Genomic DNA, 21,508 nt, shown 5'->3' on the forward strand with positions numbered 1-21,508 from the left:
TTTTCCTTCTCCAGGGAAGATAACAAAAAAGGAAGACAAGATGGAAAAAAAAAATAATAATCCCATGACAGCCCACACAATCCAATCTCTTTCCTAGAGCCATGAAGACACACAGAATTCAGGCCTCTTCTTAGGGTTCTTTGCTTTTTCGCACGTGCTTCATACACGTAGCTTAAAAACAAATTTATTTTTTTCTTATGAATTCACCCTTCTCCAAAGCCTGCTTGGCTTACACAATCCTGCATCCTCCTGGAAAAATTCTGTTTTCATTATGGAACCCTCCATTGGTTCATCCGAAGTGATCCCTTCAAAATGAAAAAGGCTGTGGGCTCCAAGGCTCTCCTTCAACACCATTCATAACTTACTGAGTTACGTGATTCCCTTAGATAGGAGTGGGGTGTGTGCAGTGAAGGTCAGCCTGTTAGACAGAAAGACCAGTTCATGCCAACGGCAATCACAGCTAGCATCAAGTGGAAAAGAAATCTCCTTTCTTGCAGCCAGTGACCCCATTTGCTTTTTGCTACTTGTGACCTGTGGATGATACTAGGGAGCTCCCGATTTCCATTGGGCTGCACTAAGAAATCTTGCACAAACAGGTAAGAAATGTTCTGCTGTTTCCCTCCCACCCTCCAGCAATGACAACAGGCTCCACAGTCATCTACTTGTAATCCCAACCTGGCAGTGGCTTAGTTTTCTAGAGAAAAGCCAGAGCTTCTTTCCTAGAAGATGCATTTCATACCTTCGAGGTTCAACCATCAAGAAATTCCAGAAAACCACTTCTAGAAAAGCAGAATCCAAAAGACTTTTGCAAAGTATTTTATGTTGATCACGATTTTTGAATTTCAATTTGTTCCAGAACCTGATGCTTCCGTCTGAACATCGCTTGCTTTGGACAGTGTAGGCCACACAAAAATACTATACAGAACATGAGATCAAAGGTGTTTTTCAGGTGCTAATCAATGGTTTATAAAATCCAGTTCTGAAATGGAATTGGAAACCTTGAGAACCACATCTTGAGAAGCCCCTGAAGGCCAGTCTAGATCTTGAAGAAGTGACAGGTGTTTACAGAGCTGCTCTGAAATTAGTCTTGCTTATCATCAGCAAGACGGAGATGGTGACTAGTTTTGACTTTGGCACACAGAAATTTATCTTTCTCCAGCTGTGAGGCAGTCCAAGTACTTTCGGTCATCACCACGAGGCCTTTGATGACACAATAAACTCCTAGAAGCAAATCTGTCAGCTCTGCATGGCCCAGTCACAGGTCCTGCTGGCTCCACAGAGGCTCTTTAATAATGGTTCAAATTAGCACAGAAGAGGGATGAGAGGAAAGCTGATCATGGAAAGGTAACGTCTCTAGCCACAGACCAAAGAAATCCTTTGAGGCAGCTGTCAGCCAGGCACCATTGCACACATTCATCTTCCTTGTTTTGCACCTTTCCATCACCTTCTTTTGGTTGATTATTTTTCTTCCTCTTGTAATTAATAATTTAGCTTTGTCACCACCCGCTCCCGGCTTGTCTCTAAGCCTTGGTTCCCCGAACGCTTGCGGTTACGCTTAAGCTTGGATAAGTCTTTGTCAAAGACTTCACCCGACCTTAATGCTGACACCAGGTCATCAAACTCCCCACTCTCTTCAGAGATGCTTCCAGCTTTTGCTTTCTTTTGTCGCCTCTCTTTTTCCCTCTGCTCTTTTAGCTGTGGAGAAAGACACAGAGCTGTAGGATTAGCTAACCGAGATGCCAGATCACTAGGTACACTGCCAAAAAGCAGCTAAGATGCATCAGTACAGTTTAGCGAAAAAAGGAGATCAGGCACTTAGCCACAAGGCCATCACCTGTGCCAAGAGCAACATGTGACCATGCTGGGCTTCCCTTCTTCTGTACAGGCAAGCAGAGAGCAGGAGAGATGAGGAATGAGTAGCATCGTATGTTTGCCTCACAAAGCACTACCACCCTGGAGCGAAGAGGACACATGGGATCTGTCTATGCTGCTGCTGTTTTGCACTAATTTTACAGTAGGATAGTGCCAGCAAAGTAGCTGTGCCAAATGACAGTCTACAAGTGATGCTGGCATAGGTAATTACACAGCTTCTGGGACCAGGCTTGCAGTGACCTTAGTGTAGCAGCACCTACTATGCCGACAGTACCTAACCTAGTGAGTTGAAAGTTAGTTTGGATGTGTCTATACAAACCACAGTCACTACTGTAGTCACAGCTTTGCGTTGGGGCATAGCTAGCTAAATTGACAGGCAGAAAGGCTGCAGCCCTGCAGAAGGAGAAAAAGAAGAAAGGAAAAATCCCAGAAAGCCACAAGCTAAACATACTGGAGAATGAAAATTGTGCGAGATATCAAAACATCAACAGAAACTCTATCCACCAAACAGCTCATGTTTGGATGGAGGCAGCATGTTGCACTGATGGGAAGAGGAAGGCACATTGCTTCGACTCTGGAAAGAGAAACTGGTTATAAACACAAAAAGCAATGAAACAGAACTGCTGATTTTACAAATCATTGGATAGGTCCACCTGTCAACGTGATGCCCTCCGTCTCCCTAGGGTAGCTCCGTGGAGCTCGGTTATCCCTCCCCACTGCTCAGCTCCAAGATTAGTAGAAATGGCAAGGGATGGATGTAGCTGTCAGGAAGCAGGTGACTTACTCTGCATGCTAGCCACATGTTGCAGGAAGACTCTTTCCATAAGCAAACTGCCACCTCTCTCATGGTGTATTAGGGTATGAAACCATCCTAGTGTTTTAACAACAGGCTCCTGCACTTTCCAGGCTGGCTGAGAGGAAACTTGAGCCTAAGTACTGGCATTTTATCCCTGTGTCCAACAGCAAGGCTGCTGGCATCCTGGCGTTTTACCTCTCTCCTCTTCTGAAAGGCACAAACTGGTGCTTTTGGCACAGCAAACATTTAAAGCAGCAACTCCCCCCAGCGAGGCCTCGGGCCATGGCGGCAGCTGGGGTTGAAGTGCTGGCAGGGGGGAATGAGGCAGGGAACTACTGAGCCATTCTCAGGCCTCAGGAAAGGCTGAGGTTAGAGGGGGAGGCTGGTTCACACAAACCCCTGGGGGGACACACGTCTGTGTCCCAGCAGCAAAATCAATGATGCACAAAAGCTCTCGCCACATCAGGGCCAGACACGGCCCCAGTAATCAAGGCATTAAGGCTGGCCAGAGAGAAATACTGCCAGTGCAGACTGCAGCAGGTGCCAGGGCATTTGCTGTGTCACCGTACGCTGTCAGGCGACAGGCACGCAGCAGATAATGATGGAGTCTGAGTGGAAGCTGACCAGCTGGCAGGACCGAGGGAGATCTGACTCCCAGAGCTTTTGCACAAAGCCTGCAGCCCAAAAGCAGAATAGTCTGGGACTGGGCAGGGGCAGCACCATCTTGCAAAGTGCTGGGGCAGAATAGGCAGGGCTAGATTTGGTATCTGAATCCAAAATAGGGTAATTTAGAAGACAAACTGTATGCCCTTGAGAGTGGACAGGACAGCCAGCAGGAAAAACATTATCATTTGTGAAGAGAACGATGCCAAAGAGAGGTGGCAGGGAGAAGGACATAAAACAGTGACAGTTACAGGACATGAGCATTGGGTCTCTCAACCTTCCTCTCTCGAGACATAAAAAGGCGATGGAAGGAAACACCTTCCTGTGCCCAGGTCCTCACCATGGCTTCCATGCGTGCCCTACGCTCCTCTTCTTCCTTTTTCTTCCTCATATTCTCCAAATCTTGCTTGGCCTCTGCAAATGACTGTAAGAAAGTGTCGAAGATGCCAAAAAATTCATCTGGCTGCATCTTGCCCTCGCTCTCTCCAAAATGCTTCAGTGCCTTGGCATACTATCAAGGGGGCAGAAAACACAAGAGTAATAATTAGGCAGGCAGTTTGGTGAAGACAGCGAGGAAAGCTTATGAGTAACCACAGATGTAATTCAATACCCTCTGAGCATTCATGCGGCAAGAGCAGAAACTACCCCCCACCCCGGCACCAGAGGTGCCTCTTCTTAAGGCAGGTGCCTCTGTCCCTGAAGAATCTGATCTGGATATCCTTTGGGCAACACGGGACAATGGTGCTGGAGAGTACTAGCTGTCCACTTATACACAAAAAACCATGTTCAGCACCTGAGGGTGATGGAGTAATTTCAGAGGATGACTGTCTGGCCACTTCTCAGCTGCAGCTGGGGAACAGCGGGGGCACGGAAGACAGTGAGCTAGCTGGGGAAACAACTAGTTTTAGTCCATCCTAACTACCAAACAAGTAGTTTTAGCCCATCCTTTCCCGTTCCACCTTGCCCTCAAATCCACTTTTAAAATGGCTAGAGTTAGAGGGCTTTTTTGCAATAACATTACAGTCTGTCCTCTCAGGAGCCTTTTGCCATGTCATCCATCACTCTGGAGTCCTCTGAGTCAGGGTGTCGCCTGGGAGAGAGGCGACCATGGACAGACGTGGCATGAGAGAGGGGCAAGGAAAGCAGCCAGGGCTCCCGGGCAGACTTAAAAGAGAGTGAATACATCACAAGTGGCTTTTATTTTAAAAGACAAATGTTGAGGCTGCAGGACACATGTGGAGGCAGCCAACTGGCAGGACTTCAGTCACAGGGCAGTCCTGATCAGGATATGGTAAATTCACAGCAACCCTGGCTCTTGGACATCAGTCCTGCAGTAGTTTTACTCTCTTCTTTGCTCTCTCACACTCACAAACATGCCTCTGTAATCACCAAAATGCACGCAAATGCACGCACGTATAGTCTGTCAACAGCATGTATGCACATGTCCACTAAGTCCTGTATAAGTGTACACATCCAAAAGCCGTATCATTGTCCAACCATCTTCACTCACAAACCCCTATCACAACAGGCAGCACCAGCAACACATTCCTGACAGCACTAGTGCCCTGATGCACAGCTCCTCTCGCATTCCCTGCTTGCACTTTAACACACCACCACTGAGAAGCAGAGCATCCTTACAGTCCTCAACGTTTACCAAACCAAACCCAGACTCTCCCAGGCTACATACTGCCCTTAAACCCTCTTGTGCGTGTATTCAGCTCACGCTAACACAGCCCAGCTTCCCTTTCCTTAGGTGGGTGCTCTTGCAGAAAGGAAAAGACAGTAAGAACCGTTCAGGCTCCTATCCCAAAGACAAAATGAGTTTGGAAGTAGGTCTTATAAACACCTCTGGCCCTGTACCAGGTAAAGCATAAACAATGTCTCCCAGTCAACTGCAGAGGGAAGAAATCTCCAAGGAAAGCAGCTTCCTTCTGGCACAGCCGGAGATATTCGGCATCTCCCCTCCTCTGCTTTCCCTGCCAGGCCCACAAAGCAGTTTGAAGCAATAGCTTCTTTTTTCTTTAAAAAGGCTGTGTTCTCAGCCAGAAACAAACAAAGAAACCCAAAGTATCTGGAAAAAAAAGAGTGTTGGAAGAAACGCAAGTTGCTTTGAGCTACTAAACATGGCAGGAGTTGAAGGAAGTACTACAGTAGACTTACAGAGGGACTTCAGAGTATGGAAACAGCAACAGATTACTTCTCTGTTTTAACTCCTTTTCTCTGAAACCTCTGAAGACACATACACACACGCATGCACACCTACTCCCTCTCCCCACCCCTCTCTGTATATATGTATTTTCTCTGTATATAATGTATGCATAGTCTGCTTAAATATTAGGAAAGTGCAGCAGTCTCACAGTAACCCACACTGACCAGCACCAGCTTTTCAGCAGAGAGAATACAGGCTGTCAATACCGCAGAGGGAGATGATGCATCTCCATGTGCTATATTTTCTTGGCTTGCCTGCTCCAGCATGCCAATCAGCCAGGGGAGTGGGACTGCCAGAGAAAGACTTCAGCACAGGCATTGTCACTGCTGCTTGAACACATAGAGCGCCTAAAGCTCATTGCTTACAGGAGATGTGCTACCTGGAATCTCCTCCCACTTAACTTGCGATTAACTCCTGTGAAAATTGAAAATAAGGCAAAAATTAAGAGCAGTGACTAGAGCTGCCAGCTAGAAGGAAGGCTTGTCCACCTCCTGTGAAGCCTGAAGTCCAGGGGCAGCCCAGAGGAGATGGCTATTTTATCTATTGATGCACCGCCTCTGCCCCCTGCATTCCTCCTTTGCACAGCAAAGGTGAGCGAGGGTGTACACAGGGCAGAGCTGGTTTGAGCCCATGAATGCCCGTAGGGGTTTCCTAGTCTTTTAGGTAGGCTGGGGGTTGAAAAGGAGGGGTCCTTGCCTGGGGCTCTTGGATCCTACATACATGGAATTCTCCATTAGAGGGTGGTGTTGTCTGCAAATGTTCTGTACATGGCCTATCATCGAACTACCAGCACCAGCTAGTTCTTGTCACACTGGCAGAGGAGCTTTTGCCACTGCCTCCCCACTGCCACTCAGAGAAGGAACAGTGTTGCTGTGCTGGAAAGACCCAACAGCCTGGGAGCCTTCCAGAGACACTCATGAGTATAAGGTGTTGTGGTCTCTAAGAAGCAGTGAGGAGGACAAATCCTGAGAACGGCCCGTCTTTGGTGCCCTGTAACACAGCTTAGCATGTCACAATCACTTACTGTAAAGCAGTGAAAGATGAAAAGCAAAAATCTGTGAGTTAGATGTACGAAAATAACTACAAAAGAGAAATCTGCAGTTCACTGAAGTAAATATTTTCCTTCTTTCTCTACCCCCTCTGGAAAAAAGCTGACTGAGCAGACGAAGGGAAGTCAGGAGATCCAGGCTCCGCTGCCAACTCTGCCCATGATGTGGCTTGGGAACTCATGCTCCCTCTCTGAGCCTTCCTTTCTCCATTCATTACAGAACAGAAAGTGTTGCCCCACTAATCTGATATAGGAAATGGCAAAAAATCAATTGTTCACAACTGTAGGGCACGACATCAGTTCAGTGCACTATTGTAAAGAGCGCCATGCTGTCTTTTCACTGTTTAAACTGCAACAGACCCTTCTGTTTTTATTACTACTTCTATTTCCCCATAGCTCTGGTTCTGTGATCACATGTGCTTTTTCAAAGCACCGGTGCTGGGACAAGGGGCAGCAAGCTGCTGGAGGCAGCCTCCCCAACCCTGGTATGAAGCTCAGGCTCCTACATGCCCACAGTGGCTAAAATCACACTGCCTGCCTTGCTCAGGGTGTAAGAGGTGGTATGGCATAGACCGAGGTGCTCTGGACCCCAGCCCTCTCTTCTGCTCTCCGCCACAGGATCTGTGTCACCCTGTACAAATCACTCGACTGCTCCATGGGCAGATTCCCTGCCAAACAGTACCAGCTCTCGTGCACAATTGTGAAATCTGTAACTAAGTCCTCCTGCACGCTGAATGCTTCCCAGAATTTTGTGACGTGCTGTAATATCGCGGAACAAGGGCTGAAACTTGCTTATTCCTGAAGTCATTTGGGGACAGATGACATGGGCAAAAGCAAGATGGAAAACTGTGTTTCAGCAGGTTTTCCACTGTAATACAGGATGGTATCTCTTTTTTTCATTCAAAAATTCATTTCCACACCATAAGGGCCCCCAAGCTCCATGATATAACAGGTCCACGAGCTCAGTGCCAGCTCTGCTTCCTCTGCCAAACTTTCCACTGAATTCATCTTTTTGCCAAAGCAAATCGTTTAGACAGTTGTTTATTTTAAAAAGCCATTTTAGCAAGGAGAGGGAAAGCGGGACAGCAGCACACACACTCTCTGCTGTGCTTGCCAGTGAAATGTTAAACAGTGGCAGAAGAGCTCTGGAAATGGCAGGAATGGAGCTCTATGAGGAGGAGGAAAAACAGCCATGATGATAAAAATTTCCTGCTGTTTGCGCTGTCTGCTATTGTGGGAGGAGCCAATGCACGAATGACTTATACCATGTAGCCATGCAACATGAACTGTCTTCCCCAGAGAAGTAATCTTGAGTTTGCCGTTACAAAGACTCCAATCCTGTACTGAGGCAGTTCAAATTAATGTCTGGTCTCTTTATGGGACAGATTCAGATCAGTCAATCTGGAAAGAGCCCGGCCAGTTTCAGACAGGGCTGGGCCCAGCTCTCCTTGCACCTAAATGCTCTTAAAGGATTCTCCCAGGAGTTCAACAGTGACTCTAGCAGCCCCAAAACCAAGATACGGGTGCTCTAAACATTTCTGGTATGTTAGATGCCAAGCTGCCCTGAAGCATCTGCAATTCTAAGTTACTGTACAACAGCTATGTAATTTATTTATCAAATGACTGTTTCTGACAACAGACTGTGGTGCCTGCTCATGCCCTTTGTAACACACCTCATCTTGACTTCTTCAGTCGCCATCCTGATCTGTTCCTTATTCATTAGCCCCAGTGGCTGACAGAAGATACCAGTCCCTGAAAATGAATGACTGAAGTGCACAGCCTGTAACTGGCACTTGGACTACAGTATTTCTGTGTGCTTCATAGCATTTTGCCATTAATGACTACTTTCTTAAATGGATTTTGGCTTTCACGGCCTTGCTGTTCTTCAAAACAGTTACTATATGCGCTAAGCTTATTAAATGCATGTGCAGAGTCTGAACTCCTTTCTCCATGATGATAAACACCCTGCTTGAGAGGAGCTGTCATGAGAAAGACTGGGGATGGACACTTTTCCTACCTGCCTCATCAGCCTTGCCCAGGCAGTGGCCTCCATTGTGCCTCTATAGAGAGGCTTAAGTTTGATATTCATCACAGGAATGGCAATAGCTGACTAAGCAGACTTTGTTCTTCTAGGAAGATCCAAAACATTTTAAAAACAGGTTTGTTTGTTAGAAACCAATCACTAAGTAGAACAGTTATGAAGCGGTCTAGCAAGCTAAGTTCATTTATGTATGTTGTAAAGCTTCGTACAGGGCAAACGTCACCTTTTTCAAGTAGGAAAATAAAATTCATACAATGGGAGGTCACTGTGCCTCTGCCTGAGCATTTTCATTGCTTCCCCACAGGAAACACAGGGAAAAATTTTCACAAACAAAATTCAACCCCATTCTGTTCTTTCTGATGTAAAAAAGCCATATTTTCATCTGTTCAAACACGTAAAAACTGTTGAAGGATTCCAGGGCAGAATTTTACTTTCTCCTGCCCCCACCTTCCAGTTTATAGAAAATGGCAGAAAACATTATCCCTTGATCTAATCTATATATTCCCTTATAAAGTGGTATTGAAAGTGAGAAAAACACAAAAAGAACAAGAACCAGCTGTGCTAGGGAGCCTGTTTAAAGAGTTGATCTAAGTTTTCAATCAGTTCTTAACCAAGCCATCTGTTTACTGCATGAAGATAAGTACAGTTACAAGGCTTCCTCTGCAAACATGGATGCCTGCATCTGACAACCTGGCCCTTTAAATTTAAAATATCACTTCCTCCCCATGGCCACTAACTGTAAATGGTCCTGTTTAAGCAAAAAGGCCAAAAAAATTACTGCATGAGATTGTGAAAAATATCCTCTACAGAGGTCAGCACCACACCTTGGTAATGGATTGTTTCCATAACTCAAAGGAATAAAGAAATGACTTTTGATAATACTAAAGACATTTAAGAAAAATAAAAAACTTCCCAGGTTTGAAAAGATAATTTGTATTGTTTTAATTCCCAGCTGAGGAAACATGGCTCTGATTAACTCATGGCAATCAATTAGCCACATCTATATTTAGAAGGATATCCAACTCCAGCTGTTAAAACTAGGGCTTCATTATTATTAAGAAATCTGTGAACCAGACCAATTCTTCCTGGGCTCATTAGGATATTTTTAAAAGTCCTCCCTCTCCTGCTACCTTTTTTTTAATTTGATTTGCTTTGCTTTGAGAAATCAAAAAAGAACAGGAAAATCAGATGTCTTGGTCCCTCTCTTCCTTTAATTGGCTAGTTATAGTAGGTTTCCATGGTAAGAAAAAAGCTTGTGATTCAACAAACACAGAGAGCCCACTGGGGTTGGAAGATGTTATAGGCTTTACAAAGCACATCTGGTTTGTTGAAAATTTCCAGCTTTCTTTTTCCTTTTTTTTTCTTTTTTTTTCTTTTTTAAGAAAAAAGAGGAAGAAGAGAGGGGAAAAATAATCTGAGGCAAACATGAGAAATAGCTCAGCATTGGTAAGGACAGACAGTTCCCTTTTAGGACTCCAAAACCAGCTTTTTGCCAGTGGAAGAACCAAAGCCATAGGTTGAGCAGAATTTGGAATGGTGTGTGTTCAAACATAGTGAGGGTGTGTGAGGAGAAGGTAGAGAAATGTTTCCTAAGCATGTTATAGTCATTAAAATAAAACATCTCTTTATGTCGAGTGTTTTGTGTTGGGTATGTCTAAAAAAACCATGCAACAACTTCCAGACATATTGGTCCGTCTGTAGGGAGATTCCCTGGTTATTCTTAAAGCAAAAGAACCAGCATTTTTCCTGCAAGTGCCTGATCAAGAAAAGTTGCATTGCTATGCTGGAGATGTACCACTTCCTGGTTTTTAACCCCTGACTGACCTTGTGAAGAATCTGCATTGGGCTTTTGTGCCAAAAGAAAGGTCCACCACCATCTATAACATCAAACCAAAAGCGGGTAGTCTAAGCCAAGGACAGAGAGAATTTGCTTCCAGAAATGTGCACCTAACTATAACGAAGTTGAAAAATTTACAGAAGCCCACAAACCATAGAAAATTGAGCTTTTCTCAGTAAATTTAGTGGAGGCACGGAATGTAAAATACTGTTTTTGTGATTATGAAGCCAGTATGGTGTGAACATGACTATGTTGGAAGCAGCTTGAATCTTCTCAAGCAACATGACAACAATGAAAAAATAAGGCACATTACTCTCCACAAAATTTCTTTACAACATTAAGAAGTGTTAGACTGCTCAGCTTTGCCTTCAGAGTGCTGTAATATCTACTGCCCCACTGGCATTTGCCAGAGCAGCTAGCTGTAGCTGACAGCCAGTAGCTTCTCGTGTTTGCAGCTGCCAGTCAGTATTACCAACATTATCTTCTGTAATTTTGAATTACAGAATGACATTACTGTGGAGCGACTAGATGAGAGAGGAGTCTTACTGTTCAGATCCTCAGAGTGTATTTGTTTATCCTTCAAAATCTAAGGCCTACCAATCCAATGGCACAGGTTTCATTAATAATGCAATAGGTCCCTTAAAGCTAAAAGGACTGACAGCAGTGATGGAAACAATTCAATCCAAAAGAAATAACGCATTTGCTTCATAAAGCCAAGCACTTTAAACATGCCAGCCAACAAGGGCAGATTTGCCATTACATATCGTTTACTTTAGAACTTGCTCTTCTCTAAACATTTTCATATGCTTATGATCTTTTCATATAAATTCTTCCTCATTCAGCTAAGAGACAGAGGGATTAGTGCCAGATTCCAATCATCAGCAAAGAACAAGCACCTCCTTAGTTGTACAAATCTGGTAATGGAGATGCAGACAGTGAAAGGACAAAATGATCACAGCAGCACCTGAAGAGTAACACACACATGGTGCTGGCTGTGTAAGAAGGATCCAAGAATGTTGGACAAACCACACATGTTTGAGATTTCTACCCTTGCAATGAAATACAAGCCGTAACAGAGAAGCATAAGTGGAAAAGATCAAGTATTCAGGGTTACCAAACTACCAAGAGGTACATTTTCAAAGGAAAGAAATGAAGCACAAATGTCCCCAGCTGAATGAGCAGAGTGGGATGAAGTCAGAAGAAGAAGGTAAAAGATATGAGGTCACTATCACTGATCGCCAAAGGACCTCTTTTTGAGAGATTGCTTGAAAGACAGTACCTTCAACATCACAGCACGGTGTGGTATTCTGGTACAGGCATTGCCATCGCAATTCTATGCCACACATGGATAATGTTAAGGAAGATTAGCAAGAAGTGGGCAAGAGCATTGAACCTTCTTTTAATCCTAAAATATACTATAAATGGCTATAGACTGGATTAGAAAAAGTAAGAAACTTCAGCCTAAACTACTTTCAGTATTTATTATAGTTTTCACTATAGTCCCAGCATCTGAAATTGCTGCTTTCATTTTGATTCAGGCTTTTGACTGAGCCAGTGAAACCCCAAATACTTCAAAAGACACTCTTACCTTGTCTCTAGCCTCATTGAGAAGGTCTTCTAACTCCGAGAAGCTGAAACTGGCCACAGTGATGAAATCGCTCATGACAGGAACGAACCTGTCCCCTGATTCCCGCATACGTCTCTTCTGATAATCCAGTTCCTGAAAGAGAAGAAGTAAGAGATACAGACAGGCAAGCATCAAAGATTCCTCACTGACAAGGAAGGGAGCAGGGAAGCCCATCTATTTCACTCAGTGCAGAGCATGCTCTGCTCCCACTCCTCACGTATTCATCCAGAGCTGTAACTCAGAAACCACTTTCTCACTAAGTCAAAGGTCTTGCCTTTTCAGCATGAGAGGGAAGGTTAAGGTGGGATGAAGGAAGGTCTTAGTTACAGTTCCCTTTATCCTCAATCAACAACCACTCCCAAGAAAGCCATCAACATGTTGAATTTCTAAGGCAACTTTATAAATTTAAGCATCAAGTACATGAAATGCTGCATTTTTTTTCCTATGCAAAATGACAAATAATAGAAAACTCGGATTGTATAGCAAGTGAATTTGAAACTTTTAATAGTGCGTTTCCCTCCATCTTCTCTTCCCATGGTGACTCAAAAGGCTGTACACTTGGGGGAATGTGTACATGTGTGAATAATCTATATAGTTCCTAGGTCTGGATCTCCCCTTTAGTTCTCTGAAAAGCACTAGGTGGGCTGCAAAAAGACATCAAAATTGGTTCTTCCCCTGAAGAACAAGCAGAAAGATGTCAGGTGCAACATTTGCTAGCACCCTGCTAACCAATAAGCATTAGCTTGGATGTCATAAAAGTCACAGAGTTATAAACTGGGGCTATTGCAATAAGAATATTTATGGGGGGGGGGGGGGGAAAGACACAAAACCAGAGGAAACTAAGCTCTATTTGTCCGCTACCTACAGAAAGGAAAAAAAAAAATTGTAAGATTTTTTCTTTCGGGCTTAAGTTTTTTAGTTTTAAGCCAAGATTATCCATGATATCTCTTTCCTTACTCTATTCACCATGCTTGTGGCACGGAAAGAGCTACAGAGCTCCTCAAAATGACTAAGTTATAGTAAGACTGGCAGTCTCCCACGTCTGTGCTTGGCTTGTGTGCTGATGATAGTCTCATGGGAACAACAAAATCGTAATCTGGGCCTCCTCATCTTTATTCTCAGCTGAATAATCAGTGGGAATGATAAAGCCTTACTTTCTCTGTAGGGAAAGCAGCATGAAACAGCAGGTCAAGTTACAATCTGACCCTCTGTTCCCTTTAGAAAAAAAGCATTTTTGTGCTGGCTGTAACTCCAGCTACATGCATGTTTGGTGCTCTCTGTTACTGGTCACCAAAATACTGGTTCACAGAGCCAAATGGGTAGATTTATAAGCATCAATACTGAGAAACTCCTTGGGATTTGCTCCACAGTGCTGCTGAATGCAAAGAATTACTTTGGCCATCAACAATCTAAAATCAGATGTGATATATCTTCTGGTCTGATGTGAGTTGGAAAGAAAAGGTAACCACTACAAGGAAAGACCACAAGGCAGAAAAGGGGCAGCAAAAGCAATGAGCAGGTGGCTGGAGAAAAGTCCACACTAAAGAAATGCTACTTCCCCTTCTTTATATTACATCCTCTTCTCCACTGGTTTTCCTAACATATCACAAAGTATAGTCCCAGGAGCACTACTCAGTTACATCACTTTGCAGTGAATTGTCTCTATGTTACTATCACTTTGAATTGGACCTTACAAGCACAGGAAATGTCACTTCACATGCTTCTTAGAATTACGCATATTTTTTTCAGCCACTCTTTCCCATTCTAATTTTTAAGCTAATTTTAGCTGAAAGTTGTTCTAATCCCTCCTCCCCCACCTCCCCAAGCAGATGAGTATAACAGTTCTGTCATCTTACTCACTGTTGAAAGCTATGGCATTTGGGACTGTTACTGGAGACCAATGTTTTTCAAAGTAAAATTAAGATTAGGTGGTCTGCCCCTCAATTTCAAATTCAGTCCTTCCCTGCAGAATAATTCTTCCAAAATAAAAAAAAAAAAAATCACATGAGTAACCAGCAAGACTATGTAATCAGACTGCGAGTGATGCCAGAGAGTAAGAAACTCCTCAGTATCTTCTAGAAATGGTCTATACCAGTCATAACAGCACAATAGCAGAAGCTAGCACTGCCCCTGGTGGGCTGGGCTGCTGGTTCTCTAGAGAGATGAAATGATTCGGCCATGGCAGTGATTTCTCAAGCAGTGGTTGCGATCTCCTTGCTGTGTGAGAGAAGGGCTCTGCTGACAGAATTCAATTCCTGATTTGGAGAGGACCAGGAACTACTTAGCTGTCCTTCTGGGAGCATACTACACAAAGGCAACAGCTGCATGAATGTCTTCACGAAGGAATATGTCTTATTTTTACAAAGAAGCTGTAAGTCCAGGAAGGCAAAGGGTTAGTAATACCTTTAAGAACATCTGACTGTGAAACTATTTTTAACTTTCTATTCTTAAGGGGCCTTGAAGAAACTTCTCAGTCACTGGAGCCAAGGCTGTGGTGAGAACACACTGGAATGGAATCAAGAATCACACCTTCCCCTCCTCCCCCTTCCACCTGACAGTGATCTTCTATTGTTGCTATAGTGCTGCTTTTTACATGCCAGAAAACCACGAATTGAGCAAGCAAACTGGGAGGTGCTGGCAGCCCCAGATGAAAAATACTATGGCAGGAAAAAGGCTGAGGAGGGAAGATGGTGACTGAATGGGATGGAGACGTTGCCCATAGAACCCATGTATGGGAAAGAGAAGAAAAATTGTCTGTAACGGCAAAAGGACAAATAATTTGATCACAGAAAGCAAAACAGAAGTAGGTACTCACATTTCAATGGGGGGAATTGCCTATCCCAAGCAAAACTGGGCCTCTCTTCATGTCATGAACTCCATGTCAGCCTTCCCTTTACAGGTGCTTTTAAATCCCCAACACTGCACTCCATGTTTGCAGCAGTATTGTCTTCCTATTGCTGCATTCTCCCTTACCCAACAATCCAGAAATAAGGCTTGGAAAGTTTGTTTTTTCACAGGAGGATCACTGGCTAATTACATAATGAACATGTTGGAGATAGCCAGACAGCCTGGGGCTTGCTGACAGGACAAAGATCCCTTCCTCTACCCCCAGAGTCAAACCAAAATCAGGCCAGGTGAAAGGAAAACAAAGTAATCACTGTCTCATAGTGGATGGCAAGGACCGGAGCGTCTGTGTTAGTTCCTTGTAGATAGGTAATCATTGCACAGAAACCACACAATGTGATTCCCAACAACCGGTCCCTTTGCCAGCAGTCCCAGTGCAGAATACTCCCCACCTGGAATGCTCCACTAGCATTAAACTGTCAGGAATTGAAAAAGACAGGTGAAACATCCTGAATCATAGAATCATAGAATGGTTTGGGTTGGAAGGGACCTTAAAGATCATCTAGTTCCAACCCCCCTGCCATGGGCACAGACACCTTCTACTAGACCAGGTTGCTCAAAGCCCCATCCAACCTGGCCTTCAACACTTCCAGGGTTGGGGCATCCACAACTTCTCTGCGCAACCTGTTCCAGTGCCTCACCACCCTCATGGTGAAGAATTTCTTCCTAATATCTAATCTAAATCTACCCTCTTTCAGTTTAAAGCCATTACCCCTTGTCCTATCATACAGGCCCTTGTAAAAAGTCCCTCTCCAGCTTTCTTGTAGGCCCCCTTCAGGTACTGGAAGGCTCCCGGAGCCTACTCTTCTCCAGGCTGAACAACCCCAACTCTCTCAGCCTGTCTTCACAGGAGAGGTTCTCCAGCCCTCTGATCATCTTCATGGCCCTTCTCTGGACTGCTCCAACAGGTCCATGTCCTTCTTATGTTGGGGGGCCCAGAGCTGAACGCAGTGCTCCAGATGGGGTCCCACGAGAGCGGAGTAGAGGGGGAGAATCACCTCCCTTGACCTGCTGGTCACGCTCCTTTTGATGAGGCCCAGGATACAGTTGGCTTTCTGGGCTGCAAGTGAGCGCTGCAAGCTCATGTTGAGCTTCTCGTCAACCAACGCCCCCAAGTCCTTCTCCTCGGGGAGAAGACAGAAGGACACTGAAAAGCGTGGCTAATAAAACCCTGTTTGAAAGGGCAAACTACAGCTAAACATGGCAGGGACCTTCCTGAGTTCCAAAGACCTCTGCCTTGTCTCTCAGCACTACCCTTGCCTTAGTATATCCAACAGTCAAGCGATGCCAGCACCAGAACGAAGAATTTTGTTCCTATATTTGCAGGAAAAGAAAATTATGGTCTTAGGGACAGAATATGTTTATCTGTGCAGATGATGGGACATATTAAGGGACAGAGACAATAGAGTGACGTTAGCTTTTAATCTTTACTTATGCAACTGCTGTGCAAACACTAACTTGATGTTCCTCATGTCAGCCCTTGTGAGAGGTAGGTATTTATAGCTGTCATTTCACAGAGGAGGCAAACTCATGGAGTTGTTTAAAGCCACACACATATGTCAATGGCATAAGCAAGATGCAAATATGAGAGTTCCTACCTCCTGCCACCAAACACAGTGTCCCGCCTTGTGCTCTCCTGCCTCAGGAAGGCTGGAATCTTTCCCCAGGAACAAAACCAACACGTTAACTAAAGGAGGCTTCCAGGCAGGGGAACCACAGCTGACACACAAAGTTGTGACTCCAGGGAGCATTTAGGCCCATTCCTCATCTTTAACTCATAATTCAGTACACACAACTGCATCAATGCACCGTTTGTACTGTTCTCCGTTGAGATGGAAGGCTCTGCACTACCTAAGTACAAATTGAATGCAGGTAACCTAAGTCCAGCTTAAAAGGCTTTCATTAATAGCAGGAAAAAACACCATTGTTGCTTTGCTTGCTAGTTCAGCTCCCTCATCTTTAACTAGTCTATCTTTTCCTTTGCCTTTCCAAGGAGTGCTTAGGATAGGTTAGAGCTGCATATAACAGTGCACTATCTGTTTACTACTACTCCAAGAGCCATGCAAAACACTTGCTCAGCAGCCAGCCATCCCTCAGTAAGAAAGAGAAAGAATTTTATTTCTTCTTTCAGTGCATGCCATTTGTCAAACTGTCCTATTACTTTACAGGCTGAGACCAAACAAGCTTTTCATTAGGCTTAAGTCTGCTAAGATCATCATCAGGAGCTCCACATGAGAAGCTTTTATTTGTTTTTTCTTGGTTAATACATCCTAGAACAGAATGGAAAGGAACAGAAAAAGAAAGCCCACTTTCTCTTATCATAAAATATATAGTGCCCCTAATTCTGAGTGAGATATTTTAAGTATGGTGCTTTGGAAACCCTCAGATACTTACAGCTTCAACAGCTTTCAATCCGGTCTTTATGTTGTTGACTTCCTTCTCCAGCTCTACCAGGCTGCACAGGAGACAGACACAGAACAGATAAAACAAAAAGAGCAGTGTTACAGAGGAATACAGGAACTGTGCAGCAGAACAGACCATTGGCCCATCAAGTGTGGTATCCGGCCTCTGGCACCAGCCATGTCAGATGATTAGAAATGCTCTGTGCTGCTTTTTGTATGAGATGTAAGATGAAGCAGACCCTGCTCGCCTGTGGTCACGCTGAAGATAGGGATTTTCCTGGGAAGAAGAGGTGGGTTGCCCTCAGAACATCTGCCCTGTGAGCTGAGCCTGACCCTCCAGCAAGAAGTGTGTGCCACTTGCCACAAGAAGTGTGGCCAGCTTGCAATAATCTACTGACACATAAGCAAGGACACAAGCTTTGGCACACACATTACTGTGGTCTCAGATTATCTCTACACATGATTCTTGAACCACTTAACTACTAAATTCCATTAGCAGCACATTTACATCTGATTTTTCTCTTCCTCACAGTCCAAACATTGTTTTTTCCATCTGCATTTCTACCATATGGTAGTCCTTGCAAACTTACTTTGTAACTGAGCATATGACCCTATTGTTAATGTTAATACATGCTTCCCTAGACACAAGTCATGTACTGAATCTCTGCTCATCATACACAAACAGGAGGGTTTTTTTCTAAGACTTCTATGAAAAAATGACTTTTCATTTCCAGGTAACTAGTTAGTACCTATTTGTGAGTCAGCAGGCATCTCCTCCAAGTATTTGGTGAATAGTAGTTTACATCTTGAAAACACCACTAAAGCCTTAAGAAATGCCTTTAAGTGTGAACCTACATTTATTTTTTACTTGTCTCTAATTAGCTGGAGTAGCTTCCTATACAAAAATCATGGCTGAACAAATAGTATGCAAAGTTATTTTTAAGCAGTGCTTTGGAAAGAAAAAAATATCATTGAAATTTGTGCAGGAAATACGATGCTTTCCACATTTCTGTGCAAGACTGATTTGTGCAGAAGTTTGCATGATCTTCCTGAAAAGGGCTTACTATAGCCTCTGTGCCTAATTGACTCTGCCTTAGAAACAAACCTTCAACTATCCAGAAAATATAGCACGCGACTTACTTAGGTGAACAACCATAGAATATGGTGAGTGAATTACAAACAACAACCAGTCTAGTTACAATGCCTGATTCAGAAATAAAGCAGATACAGGGATATCTGAGTAAAGCTGTCAATTTAGTTATCTACAAATGTTTTTGGACTAAAATTCTCTGTTGATGTACATCTGAATAACATCAAGGATGTAAGCAAAGGCATTTCAGCTGAAAGGCTGGCCATGAGTCTAGAAGATAGCAATGAAAAAAATGATGATCAATAACAGAAATCACTGGGAACTCCAGCTTTAGGAACAAGCAATAGCACTGGACTTACTTGACTTTTGCTGCTTCTGGAAGGTGCTGCAACTCAGACTGAATATCTAGGATATCTGGATAATTCTTTTCAAAGATCATAATTAAGTAGTGCAACAGTGTAATGTTCCTAAAAAAAAAAAAGAAGGGAGAAATCAGAAGGAAGATGGTGGTGAGAAGGAAAAGGATGGTGGGAGGATTGTGACAATTCAGTGAAAAATATTTAGGTAGGAAATATGCTTGAATGAACAAAACAAACAATGTATCAGCAGTTTAGCAGCTCTGCTACTGAAAGAAAAGTATCACAGACTGAAATGAATTAGCCCTTTATGAACCATCCTTCCTAAAACCTCAAGCAATATATTGTGCTTTGATTTATTCTGGAAGCACCAGCATGCTTCCATCCATCTGTGTGGATGGTGTAACAGAAAAGAAAATTGTGTAACACTGTATACCATTTGACCCCAGATACTTCCGAGAATAAACAACCAATAGTACTGAAGTGACATTAACTCATAGGGAGAAGTAAGTTGTTCTGAGAGGCAATGTGGAAAAAAACCTAAGAGTTAACTAAGAAGAGGAAAAGGTTCTTGAAGATTGAAGCAGCTGCAAAGGAAAATCCTATAGTAATGAAACAGTTATACTTACGAGTAGTGGTCAGGCTCACTACTACAAAAGAAATGGCACCTCAAGTAAGAGTGGATAGAAATGAGACGTACGAAACATGCAGGAGAAGGTTTAAGAAAATTTGTGAAGTAAATTATGAATTTTGCATCAGTGAATTTTGCATGTAGAGAGAACAGCCAGCCATAACAGCTACTTGAGGTGGGTGTTATGTGGTTAACTGACAGGCAAGAGAGCAGATGACCACTGCTTCACACAGACTAGAGCCTGAGAGCCAGGAACTGGTGAGAGAACAGAATCTGCACAGGACATTTAATATATGGAAAATCAAGCCAAGCTACATTAAGGTAAAAAAATGTTCAACACTAGCTACACAAGTGTTAGCCTTGGAATACGGAAAGGACATCGTGGTAGTCAAAACAGAACTCTGTTAGTTCAAACTCTATTAGGTAGGGATGAATTTCCTATGGCTTCTTATGCCATTATTCATTCTGTCACAGCCTGAAGTCATTTCACCACAACTGTGGTCTCAGCAGGTCTCACAAGTCAAGGAAGGTGTGAGGTGGTAAGAACCAATATAGGAGAGTTCCAAGGAAAACCTTAGTGCTGCTGGAGCCCAAAAGTGGTATTCTCTCCCCAGTCACAGACTGATTAATTTCCAGAACGAGTATGAGGATGTGGGGCAAAACATGGGGTAGCACTATAAAGACCTGCAGCCCATGTCCATAAATAGTAAGCTCCACCTTCCCAAAACCAGCTATTTTCCTTAACTGCTTTCGACACAACCATGCTCAGTCTCTCTGAGCTATGTCTTGTGGTTCCATTACTAGTGTAGGTAGAGAGCCAGTTTATGACAGTCCTGCATCAGAAACATACGCCATGTTTCAAAGGAGACATAAAACTGTGGTCAGAGTTTTTTGTTTTCTTTTTTGCAAAACCATGGCTGTAAAACTTTGGTATAAAGGGCAAATTCCATAGAAATCCTCCTCCCCTCCAAACTTATTTCAGTTATTTGTGAAATACTACATTTTGTCATCTTTGCATAGTGTGGCAGAAACACAATCCAACAACAGATGTTCACTATCCAAAGAAACAGCAGAATTTGAGTGCTATGTTAATAGCTGGTCTTAACTGCTGCAGGATCTTTTAGAGTGAAAAGCACTACTTAAATGCCAAATAAGACATTATTTTAAATGGTCTACAGAGCTAAAAACAAACAAAAAATACTTTCATTACTATGATAAAAGAGGCAGCAGCGCAGTAGCTAACTCATTTACAGCCTTCTAGCCTACCTGTCTATGCTGGATTTTGTGTCTGCAATTTTGTTCAGGCTGGAGACTTTGAAGCCATATGCACTGCCCCTTTGGCCCTTGTTCATATAATTCCCAAAGGCCAGAACTACCTCCAGGAGTTGCCTCAAACGCTTGCTTCGGATGAGTTCTTTGGATGCCAGAAGAATAGCTTGAACAGAGAAAAAAAATGAACAGGTTATTGCACAGTGGCTGTTTTTAACATGCTTGGGCCCATGATTTGAAGTACCCTAAAATGCCTATCTGACTACTGCCCAGCAAATGCTGCAACACAGTCTGTGTGTGTACTGTCTTTCCCACACCCACATGCCCAGAACCAGGACAACTGGAAGGAAGATGCACTACATCTAGCCTGCAGGATTCTCCTCTGAACCCAGGAGCAAGGCTGTTCTCCTAGACCTCACACTCTAAAAACATAGCGACAACAGGGGGAGGACTTAAGCTCATCTGAAAATGCAGAGTAGAATACACTCACCTCTTCTCTGTGATAACTATGTATGTGGCACAGAAGCCATATACCCCCCCTCCTTGTAAGTTACACATTCCCAGAATACCACCATCCTGAGGCATTTATTCTAACTGCCCCATGGAGAGGGGAGGTGCAAGGACTTGGGGGTGAGAAGGGAAGGCTGACCTGCACAGAAAGGCCATGCAAGCTTTTGGCAGCTCAGCACAGCCTGGTAGCACACTGTTGCATCTGTCAGGTCATATTCACAGTTTAACAATCACGATACTGACTTTATTAAGT

The 21,508-nt window shown here is 43.6% G+C and overlaps 1 protein-coding gene across 5 annotated transcripts in view; it reads right to left on the reverse strand.

The window, feature by feature from the left end:
• Nucleotides 1–657: 657 nt before the first annotated feature.
• DAAM2 (dishevelled associated activator of morphogenesis 2) overlaps nt 658–21,508 on the reverse strand; it is a 120,898-nt gene continuing 100,047 nt past the window's right edge. For 4 of the 5 annotated variants that reach the window (XM_059828543.1, XM_009817333.2, XM_009817332.2 and 1 more), the window contains 6 exons: nt 20,743–20,911; nt 18,849–18,956; nt 17,392–17,452; nt 12,055–12,186; nt 3,672–3,842; nt 658–1,695 (listed from right to left, as the gene is read on the reverse strand). In XM_059828543.1, the coding sequence (XP_059684526.1) occupies nt 1,480–1,695; nt 3,672–3,842; nt 12,055–12,186; nt 17,392–17,452; nt 18,849–18,956; nt 20,743–20,911 (857 nt within the window). In that variant the 3' untranslated portion in view covers nt 658–1,479. The remainder of the gene's footprint in view (nt 1,696–3,671; nt 3,843–12,054; nt 12,187–17,391; nt 17,453–18,848; nt 18,957–20,742; nt 20,912–21,508) is intronic. The other variant, XM_009817334.2, reaches the window with a different exon arrangement.

The sequence above is a fragment of the Gavia stellata genome, chromosome 2, assembly GCF_030936135.1.
Source record: "Gavia stellata isolate bGavSte3 chromosome 2, bGavSte3.hap2, whole genome shotgun sequence".
In the NCBI taxonomy this organism is placed as follows: domain Eukaryota; kingdom Metazoa; phylum Chordata; class Aves; order Gaviiformes; family Gaviidae; genus Gavia; species Gavia stellata.